The 14919-nt window shown below is 39.8% G+C and overlaps 1 protein-coding gene across 1 annotated transcript in view; it reads right to left on the bottom strand.

Moving 5' to 3' along the window:
* KIAA0930 (KIAA0930 ortholog) overlaps nucleotides 1-14919 on the bottom strand; it is a 132726-nt gene that overhangs the window by 29658 nt on the left and 88149 nt on the right. The window contains exon 2 of the mRNA XM_086466162.1: nucleotides 4005-4153. Coding sequence (XP_086322288.1) covers nucleotides 4005-4153 — 149 coding nt within the window. The remainder of the gene's footprint in view (nucleotides 1-4004; nucleotides 4154-14919) is intronic.

Genomic DNA, 14919 nt, shown 5'->3' with positions numbered 1-14919 from the left:
GAGAGTCATGTGCCTAAAGTCATTTAGCTTTGGAAACTAACTGGTCTCCCACCACAGCCAATATTTGTTGTGTCACAGGTCCAGATGCGCATAAATGTGTAAACCATGGCTCCTGTTCAGTTCTGTTTCTGAAGCTGCAGCCACAACATCAGTAGCTGAAGCTTTTTGAAGACTTAACAGCCTGAATGACTATCCCATGCATTTGGCAGCAACTCTACTCCTCCACATTTATAGTAAGCTGAAGAAAACGGGACCTATTCCAAAATCCAGGCAAGCTCAGAACATATACCAACAGTGTCTTTAAATTTATCTTTTTTTATTGCTTTGCCCAATAAGTGCGGCACCCTTTCCAGGTGACAAAGCATGATGCAAGGCTGCAGGGTTTAATACAACCTAGCTCTGCTGGTCTATCACTGAGGTTTCATGTTAGTCTCCCTACTCAGCAGTTGTCTCTGTTAACACCATACTAGCATCTTCTGTAGTACCATGAGAGAGTAAAGCCTCTCTCTACAGAAAGATCAGAAGCTTGCAGCTGTAACAAAGGGTAATCCTTTATAAATACCTTTTGCACTGGAGATACTAAATCTTGATCTAATACCACTTTAAATCAGAATCCCAGCTACAACCACTATAACCTTCCAAAGCTGTAGGTTTTGGCAATGTACCTTTTGTAAGTGAGGATCAGGGCTTATGTTTTCCAGTAGGTCACATCTGCTGGTGTGTGAGACAGCAGTGAAGGGGTTTTTTGAGTCTTGACTTAACAGTGCACAAAGAGCAACAAGTCAAAGGGGTTCCACCTTAAAAAAGCGTACTAAATCCCTTAACTTTGACTAGAGCTATGCTCCACAATGCCCTGCCTCCACAGATCCTGGCTGATGAGGTCTATGAAGACATCAAGAGAAGAAGTATCTTCAAAACTTGGCAAGAAAAACTGCAAGATTGTTATTGTGACATGTCAAGGAAATACAGAGTTGAGTGCATTTGTCTGGGATCCAAGAGTCTGTGTAATGGATATAGCCCAGAATTCGATATGGCAGTTCCGCCCCGGCATAGACCATATTAAGAGCTTAATTGCTCTTTCACCTATACATGTGCAATTTAGAAACTGGTGGGGTGGAAAAGAGAAGCTAACGGGAAGTTGCTCAGAGCAGGAGGTCTACGAAGCAGATAATTTAAAAGGCCTTTTAAAATAAAATTTATGGTGGTAGAGAAGTTTACCATCATCACTACCAAATTGTGAGATTTATTACTTCAAGCGGTTGTGACTAAGCTGCATCCAAAGCCCTTTTCATCCAGCCTTAAAATTGAACAGAATCTCTAATCTTGATCCTATCAGTTTTTTTCTGCTTATCCTCTATTACGCTTCAACTTAAAATCAAATGTTATTGCTGACACCCTTCAGCTCCAGTCAGCATAGAAAAAAAAACCCGCAAGCAGGAACAACTTTTAATTACACAGGACAGCCATCAAAACCTGAAAAGTTTGATAAATCGACACTTGTTTCTTGCTGGCATGAATCATCACACCATGGCATGCAAATGATGTGAACATGCCGCGTGAGCTCGTCATCTCCGAAAACAAACATCGCCATTGTCAGCATTCAGACAAACAGCCCTTCACCACTCAATCAGTTTTTGTTGTTGTTGTCATCAGTCCCACAGAAGATTACTGTGCTCAAAGCTGTACAGATCTTATTTTCATGAATACAACACTCTGAGGTGTCACAGGACAACGATTCACCTCACGTGTCTCTGCCAGCATTCTTCAGCTAAAACCTACAATTGCCAGACAAATGCAGAGCACATATATAGTGCCTGTGGAAGAACTACAATGAACTTGCTTCACTGTATACCCAAGCTACAAAAAGACCCACCTCTACAGTTACCTAATAGTCAACTTCAGTTGACGGCCCATGGACAAATCATCACCAGACTGTTCAGCACAGCCTGGGCACAAGACAGTAGCCAACAGTGCAGCTCCGGTTCTAGCCCAAGCAACTCTGAACCTCTCCCCTTCATCTACCTTTTCAGTCTACCTCTGAGGATGTAAATGAGAGCACACAGCTTGGTAGATGGCAGGGATCCTTGATTTATATTTGGCTTCTATAAATATCAGTCTCTAGCTTTCCTCACTTTTAATGATACGACTTTGGTATTTTGACAACCATCTTTCAAGAAAGAATAGCCAAAACTACACAGGAAAATAAAAACTTGTTTAGTCATAATTCAAAGAGTAGGGGAAGTTGTTTGATGTCTCACTGCACACGACAGGCTCAAAAATTAGATACAAGAGGAGTTGGTACTGCAAAGTCATCAGCTAAAATCAAACAGGAGGAGAGCTGTACAGGTACCAAAGAACCACCAAACTACGAAGTTTCACAAAGCATCTGAAGTACTTCAAAGTCACAGGAAAGGTTCATTTCTCAGAGTCTGAGCAAACTGAAAACAGTCAAGGGGATGTTATAAAATATTGTGTGTGCTTTAATACACACACCCAGTCTTAGTTGTGAGGGCAAGCAATTCACTAATGCTGATTCTGTAATAACTACCACTTACGAATCCCCCTCACAAATAAAAATATTTATGATGCTTATAGGAGGCTTAAATAAGGCTCTGAGAGCAAATGCAAGGGTTTATTTCACTGTCTCCCCTCCATGAGAGGTTCAAACACTTTAAACTGATTAAGAAGTTAAACAGAGATTGATCACAGGTCTGTGAATGAATTTAAGTGACCAGGCTTTCTCTGAGGTTCACCCTCACTGTTGGGAAGGACAAGAGGTTAAACAACCCATGCTTTTATTAGGCTGAACAAAGCCACAACATTGTTTGATGTGAAACAGGAGTGCATTTATAGTCATTTAAACAACGATTAGGATGAAAGTGTCCTCCAAAAGTCTTAAAGCTCCAAGTATGCTGGCTGAAGACTACTAAGCCACTAATCTGAGAGAAAGAGCAATGTTTTGCCATATTCTCCTCGGTGGTTGTTATGATGGAACTTGGAGAGGTGGGGGGAAGAAAGAAGATAATTCTGCCTGGTTCCTGTATCTCCAACAAAAATGTAGGAAAATCTAGGATCCTTTTCTCAAGGGAGCTGACAACTATGGTTCTTTACGTCACCACATTTAAACCCAGAAACCCCTGGTATACCTGGTTAAAAACACTCTCGCATACACCATGCACATATAACTGTGAATCAACAACAGTGTAAATTATTTACATATGTCAGGAAGTTAATCCCAGTCTTTTCTTCTTCCACTTATCTTCACGCTTTTGATCCTCTACAGCCACCTCCTTAACTCACAAAAAAGCAATCATTTCTCTTGCTTCTGTTTCCCCCACCTAAGATGAAAACTGCCATAAAATGCTGAGAAGTTTCTCAAATCTCTAGTGGGAAAATACCTGTGCAGCAGCACTACGCTAACTGATTATGTGTTTTCAAGAAATGCTACTTCTACAGGAGGGCGTATTACCTTAAATATAGATGATGAGAATACAGTCATTTGCCACTACTGTATCCCAGGTCCAGGAGGCTGCATGTATTCTGCTACTCAGTATCCAATAGGTGTTCATTCCTGATACTCTGGTATGTCAGGAAGGGTTCTTGAAATACCAGAGTGACCACCTTCCTCCTCTTTTATTCCTCACTTTCTATAGATTTAAACTTTCAATTTATAAAGTACCATCCTTGAAAAGCAAAACAAAAATCAGCATGGATGTCCTCTCTTTCCCCCTAAATGCAGGCTGATGAACATAAAAGCTTCCCAAAAAAGCATGCAAACTGATCTCCTCAAGTCTGTGATAGTGAAGCTCACTCATACTGCTGCTGATGTTCACAGCATTAACCACGCTATTTCTCTGTGGGCCAATTTTGCATAACTTCTTGTGGTAGACACAGCTGGAGATTCCTTATCCTTGGTCTGTAGTTCTTCAGGTGTGTCAGGTACTCCAGAACACCAAATCCCACGTTAACTTAAATATCCCAGGTTAAAATATATTACTACTCACCTTTTTCCCTTCTGTACTATCACCACTGACATAGGACAGCTTTCGACGGACATAGAAGAGCATATCATCTTGCCGGGGGGCCCATTTCTCCATAAAATATGTTGAAAACATCCAAGTCCAGAACACAATACGGTCATCTTTGAAACATCCTAAGAGGCATAAAAGAAAGGAGAAATAAGAGTTGTAGAACTAGCATGTAACATTTGATTGTGCTTAACACGATATCCAATGTCTTTGCTACACATGGTGCAGTCAAGTCCAACTGCAGCAGAAATACCCTTGCACAGCTCAGAGTAAGTTTTTCTTCAGTGCATGGCAGAGCCGCCATTTGGCACAGCTGAACCCACAGCCCATCTTTGGCCGTTGTCAACCAGAACCACCTTCTGGCAACCAACCTGCCCCTGTGCACAACAAACGCAGACCAGGGCCCGTGAGCATTCCCTGGCTATCCTGTGCCAAGGAGAAGGACGGCACTAGTGCACTGAGTGAGCATACATCAAAGAAGCACTCAAGGAGCAATTGCAGAAGCATGTAGTGCCAATATATGCTCCAGTTAATGACGTGAAGCCATCAGGTGCCAACAGGTTTATTATACGCTCTCAGGGAGTACAGCAAATCCTTCAGAAACTAGCAGCTACTTTCCTTAAATCGATACACAGGAACAAGGATGTACCTGTGCAGGGGCGACTGTAGCTCACCCTCTCTTTGACAGGGAACAAAACCCAGCTCCTCCTCAAGGAAACGAGGAGGTTTGAAGTCCTGAATCCCAATTAAACAAGAAAAAACAGGGGGAGAAGAAAAATCGGAAGAGGAAGATGCAACAAAGTCTTGTTCAAGGAGACAGACAAATTACATCAGCATCAGCAATAGCATGGCAGTTGGCATCTCACCAGGAAAAGAAGCCACAGTAGAGGTGACATCACATTTTGTGAAACTCTTCACAGCACTTAACTATAATAAAACAGCAAAAGGTGCTGCATCTCTTCTGTGCTGTAACACTCACACACTGTTAAAGATCAAAATTTACGCAGACAAGGAGAGAAGTCACTACTGTGCCTGATGACAAGGGAGCTGAACTTCTCCACTGCTGCTCAGTCCTACTAGAGCCTCCTTGATGGAGCAATTGCATCCCCTCCCCGAAGCCCTACTGAGAGATAACTGCGGCTGTTAGCCAGGGTCTAGCTGTTTTAAAACCTGTGAAGTGAGAAACACTAAAAAAGTTTTATTGCTGAGAAACTGCAGAAACCTGAAATGGATGATGGATGGTAGTGTCAAGTACAAGACAGCGAGACAGGTGGGGGTGTATCTATGTACACAACTGTAGCTGACAACCCAGCCTCCAGAAGATCTATCCTTTTACAGTGGCTTATTTCCCTAAAATTTGCTGCCAGATTGGTACACACGTGGCTCCCTAGCCCTCAACTACCATTCAGGTTGGTGTGTTTCCCTCCCAGCAGTACACTGCACATGTGAAATAGTTCTGCAGAAACAAAAATGTTGCGTGAGACAGAAGTGACATTTATTTACAGTGATACAGTGATACCTGGATTAGAAGATTTTCCAGTCAATTGCCAAGAAAGCTGACACATGCCATAATAATAAACACAATTTTTCTTAGACACTGCTGGCTAACTTCAGGGCTTCATAAAGCAATCAATCTATCTTTTAATCTGCAAGTGTAACTCAACACATTTTCCTGCTTCAGTGTGTGTGCAGTATTTGCAAGACAAATCTTTCTTCCGATCTTTAATTACTGTGGTGGGCAGGAGATTAGACTTTCAAATTTTTTAGCAGACAAATGGGTGATTGAAATCAAAATCTTAGGTCTCTCCAACTAAATCCAAAAATAATATTGAAGACAAAATGAAATTCCACTGATCGACTGTGCACAGAATGTGTTAATCAACATCAAGTAGGATGATATTTGAAAATACGTATATAGTTGATTATATTTTTTAAAAAAAAAAAAAAAAGACAAGGCTGAGCGACAACAGAAAAAGGACAAGGTAGTTAGTTCCCAGTGCAGGTTAATTCCAGGCCACGCTGAAATTGCTTTATTTGCATGGCTGCAGTGAAGTAATTTCAAGTACTTAAGGCAGCATAGAACATAATGTGCAATCGTGAATAAAATCTGGAATGCACTTAAGTACTACCCGGTTTTTCCCTGCTGAGAAAGTGAACCAAGGACTGGAGGTATCAGATATGGGATGCTGAGCATCTGCACCATCTGAACCCCTCCCTTGGGCACAGGTGAACAGGACTGTATGGCAAACAGCTATATCTGAGTGACTGCCACATAAGAGTAGATTCAAATGTGTTCAGGCACCCAAAACCAGGCTGAGAAAGGACACGATTTTCATCGGTCAGTAGATTTACAGATAAACACCGAGAAGAGCAAAAGAACTATTCGGGTTTAAGCATGTACCACTGACACAAGGACAAATGGCTCTAAACTACCCACCAACAAATATGTAGGATGGAAACTTGCAGCTGATTCCTAAGCATTCAAGCCATGAAGTCCAGAAGCAGCCCCCTCAGCTGGAGTAGTGAAGGCAAAACCCCTACATCTGTAAAGACAGCACTCAACTTGGTTAAGAAGGTTCATGTGGTACCAGTGACAGCCAAGGACACCATGAACCAGTCCCACCTCTATATTTAGCAGAGTAGAAAACAGGGCATGCATTCATCGTGATTCACTAATGGTCTCAAAGAAACTTATTAAATCTCATGGGTTTTGAGTACCTGCATTCCCAGCCTTAATTAAATGGGGAGGGGGGAGGAAAAGGGGAAAGAGGATTTGCCCTGAGTTCATCTGGAGTTCTGGGAAAATCAAAGGAAAAGGACAAAAAGAATCTACATTCTGTAAGAATCATCTCTGAAAAAGTTCTACTGCTCAGAGGTACACTACTTTGGTTTTGCTTCATGATTGAGTAAACAAAATAACCCTAGCCAAGCCACTCCTAAATTTATATAAGAATGTTTCTCTATCGGGGGGAGATATTTTTCCCTTGTAAAGCAAAAATCATCAAGTTATTTAAACCCAGCATTACAAACGAGGTTAAAACACTTTTAGATTCTGGCAGTAGCTGCAAAAATCTGAGAAGCTGTCATATGAGCTGCTTACACCATCAGGTATGTTTTATGCAATAAAGAACAGGAGTTAATATGCTCTCTGAACTCTTTATGGGTGGCTATTACAGAGAATTAATATGTGAAGGAGAACAGTAGAACAGGGTAAAGCACCAGGACTTTGTGTGTGCTTTTACCCTTGCTGGGGAATGCGGGACAAACTCTATTCAATGCATTCAACATTAGTCTAAACAGAAAACAAGGGGACAGAAGTGCTGCAGTAGTGAAGCTACTCAGCACTGCAGCATAATGCAGGGGAAAAAAAAAACCTGAAAATCTTCATAGCAATGTTGGACAGCCATCAATTCAAAACCCCACCTGCAACAGATTAGATGTAAAATCGTCCTCCAAGCTTCAGGGACACTTGCAGACATTGCTGTAATTAAAATCAGCCTGAGGATATTCTAACTGTTCTGACTGCAGTGGCTAAAGGACTTTTCTTGAAGCCAAAAAGAGCCAAATCACGGCTACCCAGCTGTTTTTATTAAATTCTAGTAGAAGCAGGAAGGATGAGGAACAACACAGAAGAAGAATCAGCCTTTAAAATTTACTATTAAATAGAATTAAGTTGGAAAGGAGACAAGAAAATTTGTAATTGTAATCCAGACTTCTTAAAACTTGAGAGGGGAAAAAATCTATTCCAATTTTAAGCCAGAAATTGTCAGATCCAATAAGTCTACTCAAGCTTGCCTTCAACTATTGGATCCCCAAAAGCAGAGCGTACCCTTACAGTTATTTTGGTGATTTACAGCATCTCACTGGAAGCCTTCCAGCTTTGTCAAGAAGGAAGTTGGAAACTTTTTTTAAAATTGTTTTGGGCAATGGTTTTGAAACCATCAAGCTAACAGCCCAGTAGATGAAGTTATTCTTTTCAATAGACAGAAGAAAGCCCAAAGCCTTAATTTCCCAGCCTTTGCCACAGCACTCCTTTGTGGGGCTTCAGCTGCACTCAAGATAGTAGGGCTCAGAGAGCAGCCCTGTCCCTGTTACCTGCCACCCACCAAAAAAGTGGACAGACTCAGCTCACAGTTGGATTGCTGATGACCTTAACCCCCTGCTATTATACTCGATACTGCTTCTATCCACCTGGCAAGGACTGGGGTCAAAAATAGAAGCAAGTTTTTCATAGCCTGGACAATCATGAACTAGCAGCAACTTTCTACCATGTTGGTCCATTGCTGTTTGCACAACACTCGGAAGATGTGCATGCACACGTATACGCTACTGTTAATTTGGAAGGCCCTTAATAAAACACCTGGCACTTAAAAGCCCTTGAAGCTTTGACTTCAGTATTTGGGGAGACCTTTTAAAATGCTAACAGTTTTGGTTTTGCCAGAGGAGAATTTGAGCCTTCTGCAACATCAGAATTAGACAATACTTGCAAAGGAATCAAATTCCATCTATAGTTGAGAGCATGTAGCAAGACAGCTTCCTGAAAACACTCCTCCCCTAACAAATTCTGCTTCTAAATGAATAAAATAGAATTAAGAGTTTGGACTATAAATTTTAATACATTAAAAGTTGATTATATAATCATGAGACCTTTGTCATGAATAAATCCTAATTACAACAATTTACTGTAATGATTCATTTACATGGATTTTATCCTCATTAGAAGCAAGATTTATGCCAGCTGCTATGTAATAAATGTCTTTCTTTCTACCTTTTAGATTTTTTTATTAAGCATTCATTTTGGGGAACTGACTCCAGATCCACATAAGAAGTTGTGATTTTATTTTATTTTTTAATTAATGCTTTCCAAAAAATCAGTGGATAAAGAGAAGCGTCAGCATATTATTTTGCTTCAAAGGAACAGAAGAAAAGATTCCCCATTCGGCGGATAATCATTTTTTCAGCATGTACCACTGAGAGCTTAGAGGAACAATAATTTCAGCTAGACAGGGCTTCTTCCTGTGCTTTTATTCCTCTAGCCGGCCACAAGCTAGTCGTAACTGAGAAACATCATAAAACTCATTTCATCCAATTCTGCCACAGTGCTATCACCCGTGAAATGAACATCCTTAGATGTTTTGGGGTTAATTAAATGCTTATGAAGATCTTTAAAGCTCCAGCATGGAAAGCAAACTAGAGTTCTAAGTGATTCACACTACATTTAAGTTTTGTTTTGAGTTTAGCCAAGTATTCTGCAAGGACAATATGAGAAGTGCTTCACATAGATTAAAGCTACCTTTGATATTATAAAGTTACAATTATGACTGCATAAAATCAGAATGAATGCTCCTTGTCCAGTGATAGTTGCCAGCTAGCCAGATTATTAGAAATCTAAAGTTCAGTCTTCTTCCCAAGACTGGGAACCATTTAATCCCTTCAGTTTGACCTTACACAAACACAGGACTTCACCAAACTTTCAGAAGTTCACTGGCAATCACAATTTGAGAGCAGGCAACAGCAGGCATTACCAAATGAGAGGCCCCCAGAGCACATCCTTGCAGCACGTTCCTCTCTCATATATACTGGGGCTGGGAAAGGAGCACCACCACTGATGCCAGCTGTAGTGACACAGCACAGTGAGAAGCATTGCTTTTGCAAGCATGCAAGTCCTAAATCTGTCAGAAAAGACAACGTATACTTTCAACATAAGTTTTTCTGGCAGAATTCTATCTAGCAAAAGAAGGCATCGTGGCAACAGCAGTGACAGGGACAAGATAGATGCCATAGATTAAATGTCCTACTCTGCCACAGACACAACCCTCCTCTTCTCCTGACCCTAAAATGCAAGGTAACTATTCTCCTACCCCATCAAGTGTTGCATGCACATATCCAATAATGTAATATGAAGAGGATAAGCAGAATATAATTAAAGATGAGAGAATAATTTGATAACAAATACAGCACACGCTTCTTTACTAGCACAATAATTTACAAGGAGGATGGATAGAAGCTCATTTGAGTTGAATGAAGAACAGCCTAAACCAAATAGAAATGTTGCTGCTCTTCCCTTTCTTTCTGCGGGCATTTTAAGAATATAGAGGATATATCATGCTTTCCAACTTGCACATATATATATTAGGCTTTTTAAAAGCAACATAATTGATTTAAACCTTGGCTTCATAGCATATCTATACAGGAGTTGACAAAATTCGAGCTTCAAGCATTTGAGTCACCAACCTTAAAAGGCTGAGAAAAACATTAGGCCAAATACTCTTACAGATGCTGTGCCATATTTACTCATTTGCCAATAGATGACATCAGCTCTCTCATATTTATCACCTTCTCTAAGCAGAATTAAATGGTAGGCATCACTAAGATCCCCAGAATCAACATGCAGTTTCAGTACACACCTTAAATTTAAAGCCTGTTCTCACTAGATAATTGACTCAAAGGCCCAAAATAGCATCAGGCAGAAGCTGACGCTTGGATCAAAGACAAATGCAGTCCTCTGTATGGAGAGGGAAAGATAAACACATTTCTACATTCAGGATCAGACTATAAAGTCTTCCATGAAGTCCTATGAACAATTCCATGAAATAATAGGTCCAAAACACTTGAGATTCAAAGAAACCGGGCTCGTTTTCAACTGATAACTTCCACTTCCTAAAACACAGAAATGACTCAGAGCTGACTAAAGAGAAGCTGTGCTTAAGCTTTGTGCTGAAACAAACAATAGCAACTAAAATGTAATTCTGTTCTAAAGATCACAGTTTACCCTACCCAGTAATAGTTTCCCTCCTATACCACAGAGCTTTAACTTTGAAACTCTATATAAAAGTCAAGCCACAGTTGTAGCGATGCAACTCCATGGTCCATAACTTGTAAAGCACCTGTCAATCACATAACATCACATATCTACCCTCTACTTGCAAAGTGATGGAATTATATCACTTCGGAAAAAGAGAAGGAAAACACCACAATGTTAAAACTTTTGATTCTAAGGACCAAAGTATACCCTTCAAGTATATTTGACATTCACTAGTGATGGCTCTCCCCATGCTCCTCCTGACCCCTCAGATTGTCCCTTGACCCTAACACAATGCATTTTCATTCTTTTAATTAGATACAGACTTTGCCTAGATTCCAAAGTTTTCTCTTTTATCCAAAGAGGTTAATACAATCAGGGTCAAGGCTTATGCATCAAGGGACATTTGTCACAGAGGTGGCTTTTAGGAGATACAGATTCCCTGCACCACAACCATACTCCCACCTAGCTACTTGCTGTTTCACTGGATGGGATAGATTTGTGCCATAACTGTTAAGGCAGAAGGCTTTCATTTCCAAACACCTGAACAGCAGACAGTTTATCTTCATCACCACGACTTACTACCTTTTTCAACATAGCATGCATGTCAACTACAACCAGTTTTCTGTTTCCCTCGAAAATATTAAATAGTTCATTTACACTGCAGCATCACTTTGGGTATCATAAACAAGCTCTTCCCTTCTGCCTAGGAGAGAAAATAATGCATGCAAATTAAACTTTCCTAATACCTCCCAAGGTTGTTAGGAGTGCATATTCTTCCCAACTAAGAATCATCCACGAATAATTTTGATGCCACAAAATGTACCTTATCAAAATATCCACTAGAATGGATACAAGAATCAGACAACAAAATTTATACCCATCTATCATTTAGTTACAAGTTCCTTCTTTTGTGAAGGGTCTTCAGAAAACAGTACAAGGTGTATTATACACAGAAGACATTTCTAATATTGACCGTGTTTCCTTGCATTCCAACAACAGGAAAAGACAAGGACAACAATTTCCTGAGAAATAATCTGTACCAAGGATGACACATATTTTGGCCGAAAATTTAGAGCAGCATCCTCCCCATAAGACAAAAAAAAAAATCAGTTTTGTTCCTTTTCCTAACTTATTTTTTTAAGAAAAGATAGTAGTTTCACCATCATCACGTTTATAGAAAGGGCCTTTTTTAATTAAAAAAGCTTTTTTAATAGCTATAAATTGAAGGCCAAATTCTGAATTCACTGAACCTAACCGCTCAGGTTGTAAGGCACTTAGTACTACTGGTCATCCATTGCCTTGGCTCTTACCTGTATCAGTAAAATGGTGAGGGAATTCTGCACATTGGGGGACCAGTTCTTGGTGCTCTAATGCTACTAATTAACCCTGATTGTAAAAAGGAATAATTAACATTATATACACCAATGATTAGCAGATGTTCTACACTTTTTGGCAAGAAACGCTTACTGAAATCAGGCTTCAGAGTGGTATTTTCTGAGATTTTCAGGTCAAATATTGCAATGATGAATTTAGGAGCATAGACAGGTTATAAATACTGAAGTTACATGATGAAGAGTGATTACTTTACGGATAAGGACCTAGAGGTCCAAGTGAATCACTTGAAGGTGACAGTGACCAACTTCTCTCACATTACAAAAAATTCCGAAGAGATACAAATGTTTCATGACAATTATCATGTAATAATGCACCCCTTTCAGTGAAACTGAAGATACTACTTTTTCACACTAGCATTAAAAAGTGTTTGCCCTCTTGCCAGCAGTATAAAAATAGTAACTGTTAACATGAACAATAACATAAACCACCAGCTCTTCATGTGGAGCATTTGCTTACTGAAGACCAAAATACTTGAAAATGAAGCTAAACCCCCCCCCCCCCCCCCAAGTGGTATCTTGAACCCGAAGAGATCACAGGGAGAGAGCATACTGTTAAGGAAACATGTGTAAGGTAAAATATGAGAAAACTGCCATTCCAGCTCATGTCTGGCAGACCATGGAGCACCACGTCTGGTTTCTAACAGGGACCAAGAGCCTCAGAAAAAGCAAGACTCATTTCACAACAGGTAGGTATGGGATAACCTACTGCACACTCAAGTCTTACCTTACTGCCTGGCAGCTGGACCTTGTGCTGCACCTTAAAACACAAAGAATTTTGTCCTTTCTAGAACCTTAGAATTACCCTCATTCGCCTCAATAACTTAGGAAAAAAAGTCTTATAAATATAGGAATTACTCTCCAAAACTCGGCAAGTTCTCAGACTCAATTAATTAATTTTAATATAGAAAACCTGTGTATTTTGGGGTTTGGGGTTTTTTTTGAGGATGGGTTTTTTGGTTTGGTTTGCTTTTTTTAAAAAAAAATATTTCATAATATACAGAACTAATTTTGATGAGGGGAATAATAGAAAAAGTGATACCGCTGATGTCAAAACTTTAACTTCACCACTTCTGGCAAAAACATCTTGCAAAACAGTCAGCTAGAGCGTTCCTAGAGGAACATAAAATTCCTCTTGCAGCTTACAGGAAACAAGTGCATTGTCATAGGAATGGACTAGCAATACCAGCTCCTGGTTACTAGTGGCAGGTGATAAATGTAATTTCCAGGGCAATGACCATGGACAAACACAACAAAGTCTAGTGTCTTCTCCAGGTGGTTTTGCTACAGCCAGCCATTTCCACATTGACACAAGCAAGCACAACCCGAGCACACACCAGGCTTCCAAAAGACGACAAAATGCACTTAGCATGGGAAATGGTGATATTTTAAAAACACATCTACCTTGGAAATCCAGAACCTATTTCCATGCAACTGCAAGCACTTGAAGTTTAAGTTTCATGTGAAGTCAAAGGACTTGGGTTTCTAAGTGCTACTTTATTAATATTATACACATTTCTCTCTCCTCTATCCCTTGGCCTTACTTCAAAATTCCCATTGTATGTCTCCTTTTCCCTGAGAATACACACAACAACTAGAATAAGATCAGGATATCAAAACAGTTAACTAAGAGACAGTAGATAAACGCACAGAATCTTTTACAAAGCGAATACATTCATGCATAGAATCCAGAAATTAATACTTTCTCCACTTCCAAAGCCCTGAATTTCTTCATTAAATATGACTTATTTTAAGCTTTTTTCCATAAAAAGAAATGAACAGATTTTTTCCTTTTTTAAGTGCAAACAAAAGCATCTGGGTTGAAAATGAAGGACTAAAACAAGAGAAGGGAAAGGTTACTGGAAATGCTAACAGATCTAGTGCTCCAAGACAAAGCCTACCACAAATAATGCCAGATTTTGCAAGCTGCCATCATTACCGGAATTGGTGTAAGTTCTAGCCCTATTCTAGTAGTCAGGTACTTAAAATGTATGTCACTTAAGAATACAAGATAATAAGGTCAACTACTATCAATATAGCATAAAATAACCTCTTGAATGTATTACATTTAATATCCCTTCTCTGGCTACAAAACGGGAATTTCAAAGGGATTGTGATTTGTTGCAAGCACACACAGAGACCAGGAGTGACTACTGAACAGTAAATACCTACATCACAAGATCAAACTAGAGTTGAGAAGTCGTGAATGTTTCATAAACTGTAGTGCAAAAGACACACATGAAATAACTCTTTCAGTAAACAGGCGTATTTCTTTAAAAAAAGCACTCACAGGTAGCAAGCAGTAAGAACAGAGAGATTTAAACATCCTGGTAGAATAGTATTATGTCTTAAAAATCCTCACATTCATACACTTCAGGAGAAAAAGTAGTTTTAAAGCAAACAGTTAAGTGAAGGTAGCAATTCTAATTTTGATCGCCAATGCTAACAAAAGAGCACACCAATCTCCTTTCAGATGCTAACCTTCAAATCTGACTTCCCTGTTAAAACCAACCATGCAGAAAGAAATAAGCAAGAGCACTTCAAAGCAATAGGTGGCACAAAGGAGGGCTGCCATCATGGCCAGGACTGCATCGCTCACCAATGATTTGCTTTGGCTTCTGTTGCAGGCTATTTTCCTCTCAGGAAAACAGGGTAACGGACGCTTCCTCTTGTTGCCTTTGCTTCTTTAAGTTGC

This window comes from Leptosomus discolor, chromosome 1 (genome assembly GCF_034619465.1).
Source record: "Leptosomus discolor isolate bLepDis1 chromosome 1, bLepDis1.hap2, whole genome shotgun sequence".
Classification (NCBI taxonomy): Eukaryota; Metazoa; Chordata; class Aves; order Leptosomiformes; family Leptosomidae; genus Leptosomus; species Leptosomus discolor.
Note: the sequence above shows the minus strand (reverse complement) of the source record. Positions and strands in the feature narration are given on the sequence as shown.